At 40.3% G+C, this 22660-nt stretch overlaps 1 protein-coding gene across 1 annotated transcript in view; it reads left to right on the top strand.

The window, feature by feature from the left end:
* The window catches only part of ITPR2 (inositol 1,4,5-trisphosphate receptor type 2), a 320928-nt gene that overhangs the window by 176932 nt on the left and 121336 nt on the right, over positions 1 to 22660 (top strand). The window contains exons 33-36 of the mRNA XM_060257486.1: positions 2154 to 2282; positions 3898 to 4018; positions 10822 to 11012; positions 14186 to 14328. Of these exons, the coding sequence (XP_060113469.1) occupies positions 2154 to 2282; positions 3898 to 4018; positions 10822 to 11012; positions 14186 to 14328 (584 nt within the window). The remainder of the gene's footprint in view (positions 1 to 2153; positions 2283 to 3897; positions 4019 to 10821; positions 11013 to 14185; positions 14329 to 22660) is intronic.

Here is a 22660-nt window from a genome sequence, read left to right as displayed (position 1 = left end):
TACAGCAGGTAGCAGTAAGAACTTAAAATCTTGTGTATTTAAGGCTTGAGTTGGGCATAGGAGACCACCAAGATGGGAGCAGTTGTTTCTTCTTTCAATGTTATTGTTACTCAAGTGACAAAAAAGGTACAATATTCCATAGAAGGTCCAAGTAGTAGTCAATATGGAGAAGGATTGTAAATCAGTACTTATATTTTTTAATATGCCAGTGTTCTTGTTCATGAAATACCATCCATAAGAGAACAAGCATTTAGAATAGTCTTTTGAGATCTAATTTGATATAAGAAGATAACAGCAAAGCGAAGTAGCAGCATAAAATCAGTGGTACTTTTTTTTAAAAAAGGTGAAAGAATAGAGGCGGTTTATTCCAGTTTGTTGCTAAAGGAAAAAACACAGGGCAATTATATACCAAAGGACAGAGCGTGAAAGTAGTGGCAGTATTCAAAGACTTGCTTGGACTTTCTCTGTGAAGACACCTCTTTTATCGTTTTTTGCTACTGTGTACTTTAGTATAATTTCTACTTTGTATAATGAGATTTAGTATAATTTCTACTTTGTATAATAATATAATTTCTTTATAATTTTTTTTATTTGTGAGTACACAGTTGTTTTGACTCCCTTGCTGCTATAAAAAGGCAGCAGCAGAATACACCCTCACTATGGTTGTGTGTGTGTGAAATAATGTTATTTCTTTGCCAAAGCAAGTTGCTACAAGGCTCATACTGAGTGAGGTGGACCTACAAGGATGATGACCCCAGGCCATTAAGGGTTTTACAGCCTTATAACGTTTCCCCACATACTTAGAAAGGGAACTTTTCTGCTGCTCTTGGATCTTAGTCCCTCTGCACTGCTCCTTGGCCTTTTTTCAGGCTGGCCCATGTCTTTTTGTGTTTTAACAATTTATTAATAACATATGGTTACAATATTTAATTGTCTCTTTTCTATACTAACCCATATGATATTTCAACCCCCCCTCCTTCCCATATTTGACTTCCCCGAAGTTACAAATTTAAATTCAATTATAAAGGTACCACTAACCAATCAAAGTTCAATACGTTTCTTTTCTCATTAATACTAAAAGATTGTCCAATGTCTTTTTACATTCCACTCTTTCTCCATATATCCTTTAAATTTCTTCCACTCCTTTTTGAATATATCTAAGTCATAGTCTCTTAAAGTTTTAGTTAATTTGTCCATCTCACTCCACGATAAAACTTTCACAATCCAATCCCATTTCTCTGGTATTTTTCCCTGTTTCCACAGCTGCGCATACAATGTCCTAGCAGCTGAGAGCAAATACCAAATTAAAGTCCTGTCTTCCTTTGGAAATTTTTCTAATTGTAATCCAAGCAAAAAAGTCTCTGCAGTTTTCTTAAAGACATAACCCAAAATTTTGGAGATTTTGTTGTATCATCTTCCAAAACTCTTTCGCTTTTTCACAAGTCCACCACATATGAAAGAAAGAACCTTCGTGTTTTCCACATTTCCAACATCTATCCGACATCTTTTTACTCATCCTAGCCAGCTTTTTCGGAGTCATATACCACCTGGCTGGCCCATGCCTTTTGTATCTTGACAGCTCCCTCCTATGTTTACCTGGATATCCTGCTTAATATACTTCCAAGGAAGAATGTTTAGAGTGGCAGTTTGAGCCAACAAATGAATTTTGTTAAGGCCTAAGTGCTTAATTTTGAGGTGTAACAGGCTCTCACGTATACTGAATTGTATGCTGGTGGAGTAATAATGAATACCAAGGAGAGGACAGCATCTGTGTCCTCAGAAACCACATTAGTCTTGAGCGATCAAGATTCTAGGATCTAGAGACCATGGAATCTATGATCTGAATTGGAAATCTCCCAGCCTGAGCTAGAACTTGGCCTGCTGAGGTACTGTGGACTAAGTTCTCTCAGAACTTTCTTTAGGCACAGGAGTGACAGTAGTGTACAATCCTTTGAATGGCAAGCAGTGCCCAAACAGTGTTCTCTCCTGGCCTAGGTTCTATTCTGGTCTAATGTATTCTGAGAGAATACAAAAATATGAATTGTTTGAATTGTGTATTTGTGTTCAATTACTGTGGGCACTGTTTACCAATATAACTGAATTGGCCCTGCAATTTCCCCACCTTCCCTGCATGACCTCTCTACCCAATCTAGGTTTGTAACACAACCACAGACAGAAAGCATGCAGACACATCTTTGGAGAAATATGTCTCTGAGCCCGTCATGAACATTGTGAGTGGCTTTTTCAGTTCTCCATTTTCAGACAATACCACAAGCCTCCAGGTAAGGACAAATGACTGTTCAAATCAAAATGCCATTTTATACTGCTGACATGCCTCCCCCCCCCCCCCGCAGGAATGCCTGAATATTTCTTTTTAAAGGCAAACAAAGGAGAAAGTCGGAGCCTAGACTACTGATCAGCCTAGCCCTGGTGTCTCCACCATTCTTGCCACTGGGGCACAACAGGAGATGTGGCCTGTTCCAGATGATTGGCCTGTCTATGCCTGTTGCTTTCTCTTTGGGTTTTTGCAGGCCCTTTGGCTGCCAGAACTGAGCAAGAAAGTGGCAGAATATTGGCTGTATTATACTGATGTGGGTATCTGAGAGAGTTGACATGCCAGGGCCCAAGATGGTTTCTTGACTTCCAGGGAGACTCCCACCTGCCGTTTTCTCTCCACCTTAGATCAGCAAAGTGCAAAAGCAGGTGATGGATCCTGGTATTCCCCCTTTCATCTGCTCAGCACCAGGTGGTACCTGCTTAGGGTTGCCAATCCCCAGGTGGGGGCAGGAGATCCCCCGGTTTGGAGGCCCTCCCCCCGCTTCAGGGTCATCAGAAAGCGGGGGGGAGGGGAGGGAAATATCTGCTGGGAACTTTATTATTCCCTATGGGGATGTATTCTCATAGGAAATAATGGAGAATGGATCCGTGAGTATCTGGGGCTCGGGGGGGGGGACTGTTTTTTGATAGAGGCCCCAAATTTGCAGCATAGCATCTGGTGCCTCTCCTCAAAATACCCTCCAAGTTTCAAAAAGATTTGGATCAGGGGGTCCAATTCTATGTGCTGCAAAAGAAGGTGCCCCTATCCTTCATTATTTCCTTTGGCAGGAAGGCATTTAAAAGGTGTTGAGTCCCTTGAAATGTCATGGCCAGAACTCCCTTTGGAGTTCAATGATGCTTGTCACAACCTTGCTCCTGGCTCCACCCCCAATGTCTCCTGGCTCCACCCCAGTGTCTCCTAGCTCCACCCCCAAAGTCTCCTGGCTCCACTCCCAGAGTCCCCAGATATTTCTTGAATTGGACTTGGCAACCCTATATCTGCTAACAATGGTGGTAGGCAACCATTCCAGAAGGCCTACCTGCCTGACTCCCCCCACATCCAGTTCAGAAATCTGCAAGATACCATGAATGTGGATTTCCTGGGACTTGCACAAAGACGTCAGTGCCGTTACTGAGAGGGATCCTTCTGAGGGCTGTTCTTCTGAAGTCTCTCCTAAAATAAGCATAAGGTGGAGAAATGCTGAAGAGTTGGGATCTTCTGATGTAGCCAAAGAATTTAAAGACGAGTCTTCCATGAAAATGCTTAAGTGTGAACAACACCAAATTCTGGGTCTGGGTAGTTCACGATTTGTTGGCCTTTATGAGTCAAATTCTCAGAAATGGTTTTCTTCTCATTGATTTGGCCTTGTAGAAGAATACCAGTCAGTCCCATTTTGTGTACCCTGACCAAAGAGACATTCTTGCAGAATCTGTATTTACTTCAGAAATGTAGTAGAAACGTGGAATAAATTAATGATAATTCAGTTTTTTTGGTTGTGCAAGAACATAAGGCAAGTATTACTTATCTTTGAAATGTTTTAGATTACCCAACAGAATTTTTTAATTTGGTTTTGCTTTCAGACTCATCAGCCTGTGTTTATTCAGCTGCTGCAGTCCGCATTTAGAATATATAACTGTACCTGGCCAAATCCGACCCAGAAGTCTTTGGTGGAATCCTGCATCAAAACTTTGGCTGAAGTTGGTAGGTGCACATTAAATTTCAGTTATGACTTCCAGTTCAAGGGATTTTATAATAGTACTCTGGTTATTTTCATGACTTTAGTCTCCAGGGAAATCAGAGGAGCAAATTCATCAGGAAACCTCTGCACAGTCTCTACTGAGCAGAAGCAAGTTGTATTAGAAGATAGCAGTCCCAGCAGGAGATTAAGGATGGGCATGAACCACCTCACAAAACCTAAATTCATGATGAACTGGACTTGGTTCATGGTTCGCAAGCTGAGGTTCATGCCATCCCACTGCCACAAACCTCCCAGGTGATTTTGGGAGGTTTGTGCAGTTTGTGTTGGCAGACATGCTTGAAAAAGTCATTTAGAGAGGCTGCGGTGCAAATGATATACATAATATATTTGAAGAAATTTTTATTGTTGGTCTTTATGTTTTTTGCAATATGCTCCTCATAGTCCCTTCTTGCCTGCCTGATCACAGTCTTGCATTTGATTTGCCACAGCCTGTGTTCCCTTTTATTAATCTGACTTGGACAGAGACTTCTAGTTTTGGTGACCCAAGGTAGGGAGCTTCCTGGGCCAGCTCCCGAGGATTGCCCCCTAATCAGGCAGCAGAGGAGCCTTCCCACATCGGGGGGGGGGGGGACTGCGTCATGGATCCCAGAGGGGTCTGTGCAGGCAGGTGGCTTGAGGAGCGGGACGGGACGATCAGCGGTGGCTGTATCCTGATCCCCTCCTCGCTGCAAGCATCGCTGCCCCTGATCGCCATTTTAAATGGCACTGGGGTTCAATACCGGACTCTTTTGATTTCTTCTTTCACTTTTAACTTCGGACTCTGCATGATCGGACTTGACTGGACTTGGCTATCCCTCTGCCGATTGTAAGTTATTCCATTTTCTTTTCCTTTGGGAGGCTGGAAAAATCAAGAGGAGCAACGTTAGAGGTGAGCGTGAAGGGGGAAAGTGGGGGGCCTACCTGGTCTCCCTTTTCCTCAGGCAAAGGCTTCCAAAAGTTTCTGTGCCTCAATTTTCATCTGCTTTTAAGTGGCTTGCTCTGGATCTAATTTTTTTTTAAGTTCACACCAATCTTATTCCAAGAAGAAAACCTGTTGGTGTAAAACTAATCGGAATTTCCAGAAAATCTTACCCGTGTACTGGTAACTGACCAGCAGATTATTCGTGAATATATCAGGCAGTGAAGTCTAATAGCTGCCTTGGAAGATTTATGTTCTGAATAAAACTTGGCTGGTCTTAAATGGTTAACAATATTGCTGGAGAAGAAGAGGAAAGGAGCTCTATGGAATAAAGCTTGCTGATTCCAAATAGGCAGGAAAGATCCCATGGTTAGTGGATTATAAGAGAGAGTCTGTGGGAAGATGTAACGTGCTTCGTTTTTTGCTTCCCCCCCCCCCCCCCCTGTGTTTGCACTGCCTATTTTTGTGGATTATAAATCTCTCGTTGGGATATATGGGTCTTTTTTTTGTTTTATATTTTTCTGTGTGCCCAGTTGCTGGATTATAATTATAATGTTGTTTTGAACGTATTGGTGGATTTTTGTTTTTTTACTTCATCTTGATTTTGTACTAATCTTTTTGGTTTTGGGTTGCTGGATACAAGAGGCTATTGCCCTTTGCATTTAGGCTGTGCATTTTTAAAGTACAATCTGCTATCTCCGCGTGGTTTTTTAGAACGGAGTCTGACTACTTGGATCTGACAGTTTTGGATTATAATTTATAGCTCTGGTGCCGGATTGTTTGATTGAACTGCTGTAAAACTGCTGTAAAAAGGAGTGACAGGTCTATTTGAATTGACTTAAGGGTGCAATGGACTAGACTGAGCTGAATTATCTATTGTGAGAATGCAATACAGGGCACTGTTATTGTGAGTTTGACTGTTTGGAGTTGGTGATAACCAAAGGCTGTTAAAAAAATTTCGTTTAATATATTGGTTACTATTGTTTGGGGTTTGTTAAATTGTTGATACATGTAAGAAGGTTCTGTTCCCAAACAAGCTACTATCTCTCCATAATATCGATATTATTGTTGAACAGTGGGTTTGTTGATATAAACAGGAACATTGTGTTCAAAAACAGGCTGGTTAAGTGGAAACATTTAAAGTCTTTGGCCGTGAGGTCTAATATACTGGAGAGGATGGACAATAAAATGACTACTGGTCTTAAGGAGGCCAAAAGGAAAAAAGAGAACCGAGAAGGTAGACCCACGATCCTGTCGCCTAGCGTTGCATCTGGCCCTGGCAAGTTTACACTGGTAACCATGCATGGTGATATGAAAGAAATGCAAAATACTCTTTCAACTGCCATAGCACAACTGACGGGCAAGGTAGATAATATAGAAGAGCAGATGGCGGAGATTAAACAAGAACTTCAAAAGAACAGAAAACAAACAGCAGAGACTAATGAAGCTTTGAAGGTCCTAAATGCACAGGTGGCAGATAATAGTCAAAAGGTGGAACAATTGGAAAAGGAGCAGCAAGCATATGATAGTAGATTTCTTCAGCTAGAAATAGATCGACTCAATTGATTACTTGATAAATAAGATTAATCAATTTGACAGTTGGGCTGGACTAAAGATAAACTACCATAAAACAAAGTTCATGACCAACAGAACAAATCCAACTACTCCAACAAAAATCAGGATTCTCCTATGAGAAAAGAATTAAATACTTGGGCATATACATTACAAACAAATGTAGTAGCCTAAAGATGGATAATTATGATACTGCTTAAAGAGATTAAAAAAGATTTGGGAAAATGGCAAAATTTGAATTTATCCTTAATGGGAAGAATAGCTTCAGTAAAAATTAATATTCTACCAAGATTGTTATTTCTATACCAAACTATACCTGCGCTTCTAACTAATGTGTTTTTCCAAGAATTGAATATAATGATTCTGACTACATTTGGCAAAAGAAAAAACCAAGAATTAAACTGAAGACTTTACAGGACTCTAAGTTAAGAGCAGGCTTGGGTCTTCCCGACTGGCAACTGTATTACAAAGCATTGGTGCTGACCCGGGTAAGAGACTGGGTCTTATTGAATGACAGGAGACAATTATTGCTAGGGCCATGATCTCACTTTGGACTGGCATGCGTATTTATGGTCTCAAAGACTAGAAGGGCACTCTTACTTTAAAAATCATTGGTTCTGGAAATCGTTGCACCAGACATGGGCATGGTTAAAATCGAGAATTGAGAAAATTCTAAGATGGGTGTTTCCAGTGGAAGCATTTACACCTCCGAATCTTATAAGACCAAATCAGAGCTATAGATATGAGGAACTGTTGAAAAAAAACACAATCAACTGAAAACCAAGGAAGAGTTAGAAGAGATGGATATTAAAATGAATTGGTGGTTGAGAACACAAGTGGAATTCAGATATGCCAAAGATAAGATAATAGATGTTATATGGAACAATATCCATTTGACAAAATCTTTTTGGGTCCCCAAGAAAAACTAATTTCTAAATTATATTCATATTTGCTACAAATGAAGATGCAAAATGAGATTGTGCAAGATTGTATGGTTCAGTGGGCCAAGAATATTGGTTGCAATATTACGTTAGAAGAATGGGAGAGGTTATGGAAACTTAATATTAAACTAAGTCAGTGGCCTTTAAGGAAAATCTGTGTAAGATGTTTTACAAATGGTAACTCCACAAAAACTTTGTAAAATGTACCCTAACATGTCTAATAAGTTTTGGAAATGTACTAAGCAGGTCAGGTCATTTTACCATATGTGGTGGACTTGTGAGGTGGTGAAAGACTATTGGAAGATGGTGCATGAACTAATACAGAAAATTTTGAAGATACAGATTCAATTTAAACCAGAACTATTTTTATTGAACATATATCCTAGTGACTACACGAAAGAGATGAGACATTTATTGGCGCATATTAATACAGCAGGTAGAATTCTTCTGGCACAGAAATGGAAACTCCAGGAAATTCCTACAAGATTGGATTTGATGGGGGAAATTTTGGAAACTGTCAAGACGGATTACTTATCCCAGCTGCTGGCTGGGAAACCTAAGGAAGAAAATACTGGGTGTTTTATGTCTGGTTAGATACTTAGGATTCTCTGGTGTGAACTTTTACTTTCTATCTTTCAGGCAATATATACTACATGATCATTTTTTCGTAATAGAAATGTAAGCTTAAATAGATAATTTGAATGACTTACAATTGCTAAAATACTTTATTTAGATTTTCATGATATAGTTTAAAGTGATATTAATATTTGTTAATACCTTTTTAAGGAAATAGCTTCACGCAGATCAGATTATATTTGTATTGATTTTTTTATTTCTAATTCTTATCTCTTTGTTTTGTTTCTTTTATACTTTGGAAAACTAATAAAAATTTTGAAACTTAAAAATGCGGCTGACAGATCTAATAGTAACAGTACTGCTGAGCCACCCTGATCCAGATGTTGCATGAGGTCATTTATGAGGGTAACCAGAACTGTCTCCATCCCATGACCTGGTCAAAAGCCAGACTGGAATAGATCCAGTATGAAAGTGTCATTCAGGAATCCCTGTAGCTGAGTCGCCACTGCCCGATCTATGACCTTATCCCAAAAGGGAAAGTTCGATGCCGACCAATAATTCGCCAATACGGCCAGGTCTGCAGATGGTTTTTTCAAGTGGGGATGGACCACAGCCTCTTTAAGAGGTGTGGGAAAGATCCCTTCTAAGAGGGATCTGTTGATAATAACCTGCAGTGGTTCACATAGCAAGCTTTTATAAGCCACAGGCACAGGTCCAACCCACAGGTAGTAGGGCATACAGCAAAAAGGATCCTGTCAACCTCCTCCAGGCTGAGTGGAGTGAAGGAATCTAGAAATGGACCAGAAGACATTCTCGGTGTCTTGAGTTCTTTCACTGTATCAGTTGTGACAGGGAGGTCGCATCGGAGCGATGAGACCTTATCTGCAAAAAACCTCGCAAAAACCTCGCAGCTAATTTCCAATTCTCTAACATTTGGTTTACCTTGTGGTAAGGTTGTCAGTGACCAAATTGTACTAAATAATTGTGCTGGGCGCAAGGTTGCAGACGTTCCCTGGATCCCATGGGAGAAATATAAAGAAAGCACCCTTAAGACCAATAAGTGCTTATTTTTAAGAATGTTTAAAGTTTTTTTTAATCTTTAATTGTGTTTGTCTGTGTCCTTTATAGAGTTTATATCTCTGCCACTTAATCTTAAATAGATACACAAATGACCCAGCTCGACATGGCCCAGCCCGACAAGATGTGGTGACTCATTTATGTCAGATCTGGCCTTTATGACAAATGAGTTTGACACCCCTGGCTTAATCTGTGTTGGCAAGGGGTATAATGTTTCTGCCTGTCAGATTTGTTGAAAATTTAATCAAAAAGCTGGGGCTGATAGAGCCTCTTGTCTCAAGGCTGCCCTTTGGGAGAAAGTACTGTCCTTATCACTCGCTTATCACACCTGTCACTAGCCCAAGTGTGTTGACCTCGGTTCCACAGCTGGGCCCACCAATTCTGAACCTTTTATCGGTTCACTCTATTCCATCGGTTCCTACCGCATCCTTGGTTATCCTCAGGGTATATACCTTGGTTATCTCCAGGCAGGAGCAGATGCACAGCCAATCTCCTTTTCCAGTCTAAAGCCAGATTTACAAATTAATTTGAATTGGACAGAAAGATACAATCTAATTAAATAGTTCATTCTTCCTAAAGGCTCCTTGCCTTTAAAAGCCAGACTTAATGAGGTTTTATATCCTTTCATACATCTTTGGAACACTAAACACAAATGCCTCTTACCCAATATCTCAAAATATTCTACTTTTTAAAATAAAAAAAATGGTTCCTCTATGGCCAAGCTGGCAACTCTTTCATGTTCTGAAGACAATGTTTTATAACACGCTTGACTGACATATCAAACAAACATGGTATTTTGGGAAAATCAGCTTTGGAAATCAAATTAGGACAATCAGCTCCCTGGTTTCTCTATTTTCAATTAGGTCAGCTTGACAAATCTTATCTACACTCCTAACAGATCTGGAATGTATCATACACTCAAAGATTTCAGGTTTTCACGGCTGGTAACATCATTAGGGTTTGTAGAGTCTTTCGGGATCAAGTGCCGTGTTCTACTGGAGAAAGTTCTCCTTCCAGACGTTTCGTTCTCAGCTGCGGAGAACATCCTCAGTGGCGTTGCAGCCGGAGCAGGCGCTCAGACCTTCTTGGCTGCTGTGCATTGAGTCTCAAGAAGGTCTGAGCGCCTGCTCCGGCTGCAACGCCACTGAGGATGTTCTCCGCAGCTGAGAACGAAACGTCTGGAAGGAAAACTTTCTCCAGTAGAATACGGCACTTGATCCCGAAAGACTCTACAAACCCTAATTATCATACACTCCTATGACACTCAAAACTGTGGTTTAATTTCCAGCATCCATAAGCTTCTTCTGAATACACCACAAACAAAACTTCTGCCTTATCAACTTGCATGTCAGAAAGGTTGCACAACACCCCTTGCCCTGTCCTCCGTCATAACCGAGGGACATTCCTTGCTGGCAGATTTGTTACAAAATAGAACTGGTTTTCCACTTTAACTTGCACTGTAAACAGTATAGCTCTTCTAACACAAAGATGCCAAGGCCTGGAGTACTTCCACTTTGTACTCAGAGAAAATAATGGCCTATATCCACTTTCAAAGTTGAGACTGTGATTTGCAATTGACTTCTAGGAAGAACCATTCACAAGAACAGCCCCTTGTCTTGTCAATTAATATCCATTTATAGGTATTCTAATATTTTCTTATTATATGTGTGTCCTTCCCAAGCAAAGAACCGTGGCATTGCAATTCCAGTAGATCTGGACAGCCAAGTCAATACATTGTTCATGAAGAGCCATACCAATATGATCCAGAGAGCAGCAATGGGCTGGCGAATCTCTGCCCACAGTGGTCCTCGTTTCAAAGAAGCCTTGGGAGGACCTGCCTGGGATTATAGGAATATCATTGAGAAGCTACAGGTATCTGGGGAAATGGTGAATGTATGAACTGTTTATGGTGAATGTATGAACTGGAGAGCCAGTTTGATGTAGTGGTTAAGTGTGCGGACTCTTATCTGGGAGAACCGGGTTTGATTCCCCACTCCTCCCCTTGCACCTGCTAGCATGGCCTTGGGTTATCCATAGCTCTAATAGAGAGCCGGTTTGGTGTAGTGGTTAAGTGTGCGGACTCTTATCTGGGAGAACCGGGTTTGATTCCCCACTCCTCCACTTGCAGCTGCTAGCATGGCCTTGGGTCATCCATAGCTCTAATAGAGAGCCGGTTTGGTGTAGTGGTTAAGTGTGCGGACTCTTATCTGGGAGAACCGGGTTTGATTCCCCACTCCTCCACTTGCACCTGCTAGCATGGCCTTGGGTCAGCCATAGCTCTGGCAGAGGTTGTCCTTGAAAGGGCAGCTGCTGTGAGAGCCCTCTCCAGCCCCACCCACCTCACAGGGTGTCTGTTGTGGGGGAGGAAGGGAAAGGAGATTGTGAGCCGCTCTGAGACTCTTCGGAGTGGAGGGCGGGATATAAATCCAATATCTTCCATCTACCTCACAGGGTGACTGTTGTGGGGGAGGAAGGGAAAGGAGATTGGGAGCCGCTCTGAGACTTTTCCGAGTGGAGGGCGGGATATAAATCCAATATCTTCTTCTTCATCTTCTTTATTACTATTTAAATATACACAAGGTATTCAAGGATATAAATGTCCATGTTACAAAGGCACAATATATCAATTCTTGATGTTATCTGACCTTGTAGCTCCTCTTGTTGACTTTTATACAACGATACTCAGCAGCTTGGGAGTCACATGTGCCTCTTTGATGTACTCTTCTGAACACTGCTTCCCTTGGTGCCCAGCCCATGTTCCAGGAAAACTGGCAATTTCTTTAGAAATTGAAATTATGTAGTCATTACTATTGGTCCAAAATTCAACCATTGTATTTTTAAAGTGCAACACAACTTGCCCAGGATGATTATATCAGGGTTGGGCAGATGTAGGGGTTCTGTGCTTGAGGCTTGGCCAACATATGTAGCTAAGGTGGAAGTATAGGACATACCACTGTTGAATATTAGCTCATAAACAAAACTCCCAGTAGTGAAGACAGACAACCGTAGATGCTCAGAGATACTGTACTAATTAAAAGGGTTATATCATATATTGTTAGTACATGTTTGGGGTTATGTTATTGTCTGTGGCTGGCACCCACACTCCCCACACTCACCTCTGGTGATAGAGCCAACACTAGGGCACCCTGACCAGTGGGATTTGGGAGGTAGCAATGGCACAAACAGAGTGGAGAAGGAGTGGCCTGTCCCAATGTGAACCTAGCTGGCCACAAGAAGCCAGAAGATTCACTAAATAGAACACAAGTGAAATTCACAGTATGGTAGCAGACAGGCCTACCACAGGATGCTTAGCCTCACTCATTGCAGAGATAGGTGGCACCTGTGGAGTGGAGGGACGTGGTAGCAGCACAGCTAGTAGGGGAGATCGGGCTGGGTCCTGCAGAACAGGGGATAGGCCCACAACTGGACATAGGTTGGCAAGAGTTTTAGGGGGAGGAGCAGGAAAGAGAGGCCTTGCTAGGCCTGCATTGGTGGAAAACCATGTACAAGAAATTCTAGATGCAAAATTAAAAAGAGGGGTGCTGTATTTTCGAATTAGATGGAAACACTTCCCACCTTGTCATGAGGAGTGGGTAGATGCTTCAAATGTAAGAGCTACCAGATTAATAAAGAAATTTTACCAATTAAACCCAAACAAACCCCAGAAAAAATCTTGGGGGGGGGGCATTATGTCAAGCATGCTATTTCTGTGTACTTAATCAATGCAGTTATTGGAATCTAATTTCCCTCTCTCCTTTGTTCTAACATCTTTCCTTTCTCATAGTTGCATTTCAAAGCTCACCCCCCTCTTCTCACCTTCCCTTTTCCTTTCCCACCTTTGGCTAGCAAGGAATGCAGTAACTTTGATGATAGAGAGAAAGGAGGCGCCTCCCCCGAACAGTTCCCATTCACCGCTTATCAAAAGAAGTAGGAATGCATGGGAACGAGGGAAGTTTCAACCACATGATAATACTGGATAATATTTTTGCATAGTTGTAACAATTCACATATCCTTGTTATGTCTTGAGGCTATCTTTTCTATATCCTTTGATGTAGACCTTAAAACGCTATGCTATGTGCAACTCTGTGTCACTCTCAAGGTACCATACCTTGAGCAACAACGGATTATCAATAAAACGAGTCTTTGTATCAAACAATTGCTTGTTTATTCGAAATACCAATGCTTGACACACTCCCATTATGTTTTGAGAGAAGCAGGTGTCCAGAAACGGGGGGGGGGGGGACAGAACCTTCCTCCTCTCTCTAATCCAAGGCTCATTCTAGGTTTAGCCAGAGAAAAAGGGAATATTGGAGGACTCTATGTCCCCTGAGCACTGTGAGAGCTTAGCAATTATATACATATTATTATTTGAGGTGGTGCCCAAGGCATACAGAAGTCATTTGGCTCTTTGATCAATCGGAACTGTGAATATGGCACTCCATGATCTGCACAGAATCTGACAGGATGTGACACAGCGTAAGAACTGTTTTAACAAGTCACTTTTAAAGCACACACTGAAGTGGTTCATAGCATTCTGGATAGGGTGCTTCTCAGCACTGTACATTCAATACCTTTCTGGAATAAAAAGAGGGAGGAAGCACCAAGGAAAGGTGAGAAGGACCAGAAAGAGAGCATTTTCTACAAATTATTTAGAAAGTATTTTCTGTTCTCATTTTCCAGAAAAGAAATAGAACTTTCCTTTTCCCATTGGCACTTTAAAGATTTTCTATATGGGTTACTCTTTGGGGATATTTCTTTTCTTTTCTTTTGGATCTTTGTTTTTAGGTTCCATACACTTGTGGTATTTATTGATCATGCACTTATATTACATGCATAGAAAAGGGCATATAAATCTGTTTCAAATAAAAATGTTTTAAATGCATTGCAGGAGTATATTTTCTTCCTGTCAGCTCAGTTGAACATTTAAGGTGATAAAAAACTGAGCATTTATCGGCTGCTTAACTAGACAGTTATTGGAGACTGTCTTGTAGAATGCCCACTAACATCCATGTTCTGATGACCTCTTTTTGGCTTAATTTTTTAGGATGTGGTAGCTTCCTTGGAACAGCAATTCAGTCCAATGATGCAAGCTGAATTTTCAGTGTTGGTTGATGTTTTGCATAGCCCTGAGTTGCTCTTTCCTGAGGGGAGTGATGTTCGAATCAGATGTGGAGCTTTCATGTCCAAGTAAGTGCCTGAAGTGAGTTTTGTTTCATTTTTTTTCTGCAGAACAACAACAACAAAAAACCCTTGGAAGTATTTGGATTCTAACACAGAGATGGTCCAGGCCAAGCTGATCTTGTCAGATCTCAGAAGGGTTGGCCTTTGTTAGTACTTGAATTGGAGACCACCAAGGAACTCCAAGGGTCATATACAATGACAAACCACCTCTTTTTGTCACTTGCCTTGAAAACCTGACAGGGTCACCATAAGTTGGCTTGGACTTGACATCACTTTCCACCACCAACATATGCTTCTGAAGTGGAAAAAGGGGCTAGTTTTTCTATAGTTCCATCTGACTTTATGCCACTGTTGAGGTTGAGCCTGCCATGCTTTTTTTCTTCTGAATTCTGTTAAGTTTCGTTTCTCTAGTGCTTTTATGTAACTGTTAAGTGGGTGCAGGAGGGGGATGGAGGACAGAGACCTTGTTATATATACATCACTGCTGTAATGAGCTCGCTTAGCTAGTTATAGTAATGAGCCCAGTTGGCCTGGGAATGCAACTGTGATCTTGGAGGTGGAAAGCCTTGGAAGATGCATCGCACCTTGAAGTACCAACCTCTATGAAAACCAATGGACTAAGGGGGTGGGGATGATGCTAGCCCATGCTTTTTGCTGTTTATAACTGTAACCATTTTGCCTATTGAGTCATTCCTGGCGATGGCTTTCTAACAGAAGGTTAACTCTTGTATCTGACTTTAATCTTTAATGGTTTTGACGAGGAAAATGTACAGGACCCTGTTATTACCAGGCGGGTCCATGAGAGCTCATTTGGATTGTTTAACTGGCTGTTTCCAGGAGCTACAGTCCAGAGGCAAGGATGTCTCTCTGGAGGACCAGGTTTATATTTTGCAGAGCTCTCTCCCCCCGGATTATATTTTTTGATTACGTCTTTGGAATCAGCTTCTCCAGCTTCCTTCACACTGGCTTATGTTACTACAAGTCTTCTCAACAAGGAGAGGAGATTGCTAGCTGATAACGAGCCAGCTGTTGCTTCTAGGAGCGTTTCCAAGTGGCAGGCTGCCAGAGGCGTTTCCACGGAGACCGGTCGTAAAGCTGTCATTGCAAGAGAAGAGGATTTCCAGCCGTTTGCTTTACATCTCCGGAAGTGTTTTGTTTGTGGCTCGCAAGTGCATTTGAGGAAATCCTGCCCAGAGTTGAAGAAGAGGAGAAGCAGTAAGGCTTCATTCCAGCAGTCTGCTGGGAACGAGCAGGCAAGGCTTGTCACGACTGCGACTCCACAGAGGGATATTTCGTGGCTGCTTGACTCAGGGGCTTCATCTCATATTTGCAACCAGAAAACTCTGCTAGAGGATCCCAAGCAATGCAGCCTGCAGCATGTGCATCTGGCAGATGGGACTGAATCTGAGATTCTATGTGAGGGAAATGTTAATAATCGTGTGCTCTTTAAGAAGGATCCTAGCTTTGGGTTCCTAAGGGTATTTGGGACCAAGGCCTGGGTCAATGTGCCTCTGAAACAGAGGAAAGAGGGTGCTGCCAGGTCTAAATAGATCACAATCCATTAATGTGGTCTACAAAACCCGTGACAAAGACTCTAAGATGGCAGATAAATGAAGATTTGCTACAGAAAAATGAAGTAGTGGTATCTCTGGACAAGGAGTCAACCACATAATTAAAGCTTAAGCGCATTCACAACCGCCTGAAAACTCACCATAAAGATGTAGCGTTTCTACAGGAAACGCATCTTAGAAATAATAAGAATTTTTTTTATTTAATTCTCAATATTTTTCCATTTCATTTGATGCTCTAGGATCTTCCAGCGGTGTGGCTATTCTATTGTGCAACAGGTTCATGTGCCAGGCCAATGAAAAGGATGAACGAGGTAGATTTTTATTTGTTAAAGGGGGCCCTAAGCAATGTTTTAGTAACATTGGCAGTTGTTTACACTCCAAATTCCGGTCAGTTAGGCTTTATAAGGGAGGTAACATCTAAACTTCAGTCTTTCCAAGAAGGTTCTCTTATTTGGGAAGCTGACTTCAATTACCTTATCAATAAATTTTTAGGTAAGGCAACTACACATCATTCCAAGAGAACCCTGAATCAAACCCAAGCCTCAATCTCAGACCTCCAAAAACTTATGCCAGATATGAACTTAGTTGGCGCTTGGCGTTTTTTACAACCTTCAGACTGAAGGGTGTAAAATATACTTATTTGCTTATTTCTCCAGTCATTTCAGTACCTTTACTAGAATAGATTATATTTTTATCTCTTCTTCCCTTGTTATACTTATTTCTCCAGATTTCAATACCTTTACTAGAATAGATTATATTTTTATCTCCTCTTCCCTTGTTAATTCAACTACTGCTATGATAGGGCTCACTTGTTGATCTGATCATGCCCTATTTACGTGGCAAAATCATCTCAATATCCTCTGCCTATAAAAGGAAGAAAGAAGAAATGAAATAAACTTTTACTAAATAATATTAGATCTTTAGAATCTCAACATAGGAGAACCTGCAGCACCAAAATATATAGAAAACTTTTGGAAAAGTAGAAAAAATATGAAGCGCTGGAAGTTAATAAAACAAAACAAAATGTCTTATATTTAAAGCAATCATTCTGGTATAAAGGCCCACAGGCTCTATGCTTGTTAGCTTGGAAGGTTAAGAAACGATAGAGTTAGGTATTAAAGGCATTTAGGATTTTAATGGTCAACTACAAACATCTTATCAAAGCAATTTTAAAAACATTTAGAGAATTTTATATGAAATTATATCTTCTTAAAACTCTAATAAGTCCTTGAAAATTCTTACAGATCCACAAAATTTTTTTAGAACAACCTATTGATGAATTAGAGATCTCCCGGCACAGATGGTTCTACTTTTGGGTTTTTATAAATTTTTAAATTCTTTATTATCCCCTTATTTATTAGAGATTTTAAATCATATTTGGTCTACTGGCTTCGCACCTCCAACCTGGAATCTAGCTAAAATAGTGGTTCTACATAAGAAAGACAGGGATCCCCTCTCACCTTCTTCCTACCAACCTGTGTCCGTCCTAAATCACGATTACAAATTTTTCACAAATATGTTAACACAACGCCTAAATCGCATAATAGGTGATTACATCTCAGCAGTTCAAACCAGTTTCATATCGGGGAGGGACTTAACCGACAACATTAGAAAAATGTTAAATACTATACACTATTGTAAAACAAACTCAATGAATGATACATGCCTTCTCTCACTGGATGTGGAGAAGGCATTCGATACCATAGAACATCACTATTTAATTTATAATAATAATATAATAATAATAATAAATTTTATTTGTACCCCGCCCTCCCCTGCCGAAGCAGGCTCAGGGCGGCTAACAATACGGTGACCAATGGTGCACCAACAATAAAACAGTCACATTAGAAACATTAAATTAAACATTAATTAACCTTAAAAACCTGATTAAAACAATTAACTAAAACATATTATAACGCTTTACTTTTACAATAAGCTAATTTCGGCCCTAAATTTTGATAAATCATCTCTTCATTATACTCTCAACCCCAAGCTTTCTTATGCATTAATAATAACTGTTTCTCTTTGGCTAGAGGAACACACCAAGGATGCCCACTCACCGCCTTACTGTTTGTGTTAGCAGTAGAACCCATAGCCAACAACTTATGGGACCATAGAATCATAGAATTGAAAGGGACATCCAGGATCATATAGTCCAACCTTCTGCACAATGCAGGAAACTCACAAATACCTCCCCCTAAATTCACAAGATCTTCATTGCTGTCAGATGGCCATCTAGCCTCTGTTTAAAAACCTCCAAGGAAGGTGAGCCCACCACCTCCCGAAGAAGCCTGTTCCACTGAGGAACCACTCTAACAGGAAGTTCTTCCTAATGTTGAGCCGGAAACTCTTTTGTTTTAATTTCAACCCATTGGTTCTGGTCCTACCTTGTGGGACCACAGAAAACAATTCCACACCATCCTCTATATGACAGCCCTTCAAGTACTTGAAGATGGTGATTATATCACCTCTCAGCCACCTCCTCTCCAGGCTAAACATGCCCAGCTCCTTCAACCTTTCGTCATAGGAATTGGTCTCCAGACCCCTCACCATCTTTGTCGCCCTCCTCTGGACCCATTCTAGCTTGTTTATATCCATCTTAAAATGTGGTGCCCAATACTGAACACAATACTCCAGGTGAGGTCTTACCAGAGCAGAGTAAAGCAATACCATCACATCACGTGATATGGACACTATACTTCTGTTGATACAGCCCAAAATTGCATTTGTCTTTTTAGCCACCGCTTCACACTGTTGACTCATGTTCAGCGTATGATCCACAGACCCCTAGATCCTTTTCACACATACTACTGCTAAGACAAGTCTCCCCCATACATTGGATTTTTCATACCGACATGCAGAACTTTACATTTATCCCTGTTAAAATTCATTTTATTGATTTTAGCCCAGTTTTCCAGCCTGTCAAGGTCATCCTGTATCCTGTTTCTGTCTTCTACTGTATTTGCAACCCTTCCCAATTTAGTCTCATTGGCAAATTTAATAAGCATTCCCTTGATTCCTTCATACAAATCATTTATGAAGATGTTGAACAAAACAATTCCCAGGACAGATCCCTGAGGCACTCCACTTGTCATTCCTCTTCAAGAGGATGAGGAAACATTCACAAGCATTCTTTGGGTGTGATCTGTCAACCAGTTACAGATCCATCTAATGGTAACAGGATCCAAACCACATTTTACCAATTTGTCAACAAGAATAGTATGTGGAAACAAAAGCCTTACTGAAATCAAGATAAATGATGTCTAGAGCATTCCCCTGGTCCAGCAATGTAGTCACTTTCTGAAAAAAAGAGATCAGTTAGTCTGACATGACTTGTTCTTGAGAAAACCCATGCTGGCTCTTAGTAATCACAGCCATCCTTTCTAAATGTTCCAGGACTGACTGTTTGATGAAATGTTCTAAAACTTTTCCAGAGATAGATGTCAAGTTGACGGGTCAGTAGTTACCTGAATCCTCCTTTTCCCCCTTCTTGAAGACAAGGACAACATTCGACCACCTCCAATCTTCTGGCACCTCTCCTGTTTTCCAAGAATTCTCAGAAATAATAGCCAGAGGCTCAGAAATTACATTTGCAAGCTCTTTTAGAACCCTTGGATGCAGTTCATTTGGCCTTGAAGACTTAGTTTCATTTAAAGAAACTAAGTGTTCATGTACTACCCCTATGCTGATCCTAGGTTGTAACTTCATACCCTCCTTATATGTTCATGTTGAGCACTGTTTCCCTCAGAAGAAAAGACTGAGGAAAAGCAGGAATTGAGCAGTTCTGCCTTCTCTTCATTACCTGTTACAATTTCACTTTCCTGCCCTCACATTGGGCCTGCCATGTCCTTGGTCTTTTTCTTACTCTGAGCATAAAAAAGAGAATTTTTAAATTGTTTTTAGCATCTTTGGCCAGCCTGAGCTCATACTGAGCTTTAGCTTTCCTAACTTTTTCTCTACAAGCACTGGTGATTTGTTTATATTCATCCTTGGTTATAAGGCCCTCCTTCCAATTCCTAAAGGAATCTTTTTTATTTCTCAAGTCCTTAGAAAGCTGTTTATGGAGCCAACTTGGCTTCTTTAGGCTTTTTCCATTTTTTCTTCTCATAGGAATCATCTGTGATTGCGTTCAGTATTTCACTTTTAAGAAACTCCCACCCCTCTTGAACCCCCTTCTTCCTAAGTATTTCTGATCATGGGATTTTACCCAGCATAGTTCTAAGTTTATCAAAGTTTGCCTTTCTGAAGTCCAACCTATAAGTCTGACTACGTATAGCTTTTCCCTTCCCTAAGACTGTAAATTCCAAAATCACATGGTCACTACTGCCCAGGGTGCCCACTATTTCAAATTCTTGAATCAATTCTTCTTTATTGGTGAAAATCAAAGCCAAGATAGCAGAACCCCTTGCTTCCTTCTTCACTTTCTGGAAAAGGAAGTTGTCAGCAAGACAAGTCAGAAATCTATTTGACCTTTCATTTTTTAGCAGAGTTGGACTTCCAGCAGATGTCCAGGTAATTGAAATCTCCCATGATCACTGTATCCCTTCTCTTGGAGAACTTTACAATCTGTTGTAGGATTGTGCCTGGCTTAGTGGTCTATAGCAGACCCCCACAATAATATCAGTTATTTCTTACTCCTTTTATTTTTTCCCATAGACTCTCAACTGAACTGCTATGCTCAGTTTCTCATACTTCCTCACAAGTATATACCTCTTTTATATATATTGCTACATCTCCACCCTTTCTCATTTGTCTGTTCCTTTTAAATAAGTTGTACCCCTGAATCCTAATATTCCAGTTGTGAGTGTCATCCCACCAAGTTCATGTTATCTCAGGTATCCATATTAATACCCATCATTTTCACATACGTTTATTTGCAGATGATATAATCCTTTATATCTTGAATCCTCTGATACGTCTTCCAGCTATCCATTCACACCTAATAAAATGTAATATAGCTGCAGGTCTCAAAGTGAATTTTGACAAATCTATTTTGTATCCAATTTCCATCTCTTCCACAATGAAACAATCCATATAGCATTTGTATTCTTACCATTGGGCAAAATCTTCTTGGAGATACTTAGGTATCCATATTCCATTGCAATTCACTAAATTAATTCAATTTAACCACTTGACAATTTCTAATTCTTTTAAGGATCTTCTTTCAGGTTGGAATAATTTTTTTTGTCACTTCTTGAGAGAGTACAAGTTATCAAATCTCTTATTTTACCCAGAATCATTTTTATATTAGGGCTATTCCTTTTTCCTTACCTTCATCTCTACTTAAGAAATGGCATCAGACTTTAATAAATTTATTTGGGGTTTTTAAAAATCTTGAATTAATTTCTTTACGCTTCGTACATCTATTAAGTTTTTCAGTTCTTGATATTACTCTATACCATGATTCTATACTTTTAACCAACCTTATTAAACAACACAGATTTTATTATGAAGCAGACTGGAAGATTATTGAAGACTCTTATTTAGTTTTTAGAACTTTTCACAAAGAACTCTGGCATATTTTTTTTTAAAAAACTACCTCCATATATTCGCTCTAATCCTTTTTTGGAAGCAACTTTTAAGGTATGGATTAAATATCACTCTTAGTTAGCTCCACCAACCTCCTCCTTAACAAATTTTATGGGTCAGAGATGGTTCTTGCCAGGCAGCTCACGATCCTCTTTTCAGATGTGGAAATCAGCTGGCATATCACATTTTTATGACATATTAGCTGATGGCCTTTTGAAGAATAAAATGGATTTGGAGACTAAATATGGACTAAATATACCTTTGTATGAATATCTGCAGGTCCAGAAGCTTCTAAATGCACATTATTTTGACTTCCCCTTCAGGGTTCTATTATCTGAATGTGAAAAGTATATGTATTCCAATGCAACACCAATAAAAGGGCTAATATCAAAAATTTATGAACTATTACTTTGCTGCAAATCTACCAGTCTTCTCCATTATCAAAAGGCATGGAATGTGGCCTATAACATACTCTCATGGAAGCTCAATGGCACTCGATTTGCATGTCTTCCCCAATTTTGTCAAAATCCCTTAACATCCAACTACAAGCATACAAAGTAGTAGCTCGTTGGTATTTGCCATCAACACAGTTATCACACTTTAAATCCACAGTTTCACCATACTGTTGGAAAGGCTGTGGGATTCACGGCACTTACTTTTACAACTGGTGGCAATGTCCCCAAATTACTTTCTGGAAGCAAATCTCAAAAATTCAATCACCATTTTCTCTCTCCCTTTCATTCCTGAACTTGCTTTATTGTCTCTATGGGAATTACCTAGCATTCCCAAGTGCTAGATTTAATTTAATTGATTTTCATGGCTGCAAAATATGCTGTAGCCAGGGGCTGTTTTGTAGAAAAATAGGTGGTGGAGCTCATCCAGGGATTGTTATGCAGCTGCACAAACTATTCAGTGGACAAGGAGGTGGAACTCTCAGAAGGAGGAGGTGGAACTCTCAGAAAGGTTCAGGAGCTGCGCTCCTGTGAGCTCCCACTGAATCTGAGGCCTGACTATACCTAAAAAATGGGGAACTACTGATATACTTTCACTTCACTCCTGATCATTGAAATGTGGGAATACGTTATGCTAGATAAGCTAACTTTTGACGTAGGCCAACCGCAGAAACATTCTCATCAATCCTTTTTTATGGCTAAATGGCATCCTTTTTTTGAGTAAGGAATTTTCCTTCTGCTACTTTTTCAATAATGGCTTTACATTGAAATTATTTTTCTTTCATT

The sequence above is a fragment of the Heteronotia binoei genome, chromosome 17 (genome assembly GCF_032191835.1).
Source record: "Heteronotia binoei isolate CCM8104 ecotype False Entrance Well chromosome 17, APGP_CSIRO_Hbin_v1, whole genome shotgun sequence".
NCBI lineage: Eukaryota > Metazoa > Chordata > Lepidosauria > Squamata > Gekkonidae > Heteronotia > Heteronotia binoei.
The sequence above is the reverse complement of the archived record's forward strand: the minus strand, read 5'-3'. Positions and strand labels throughout refer to the sequence as shown.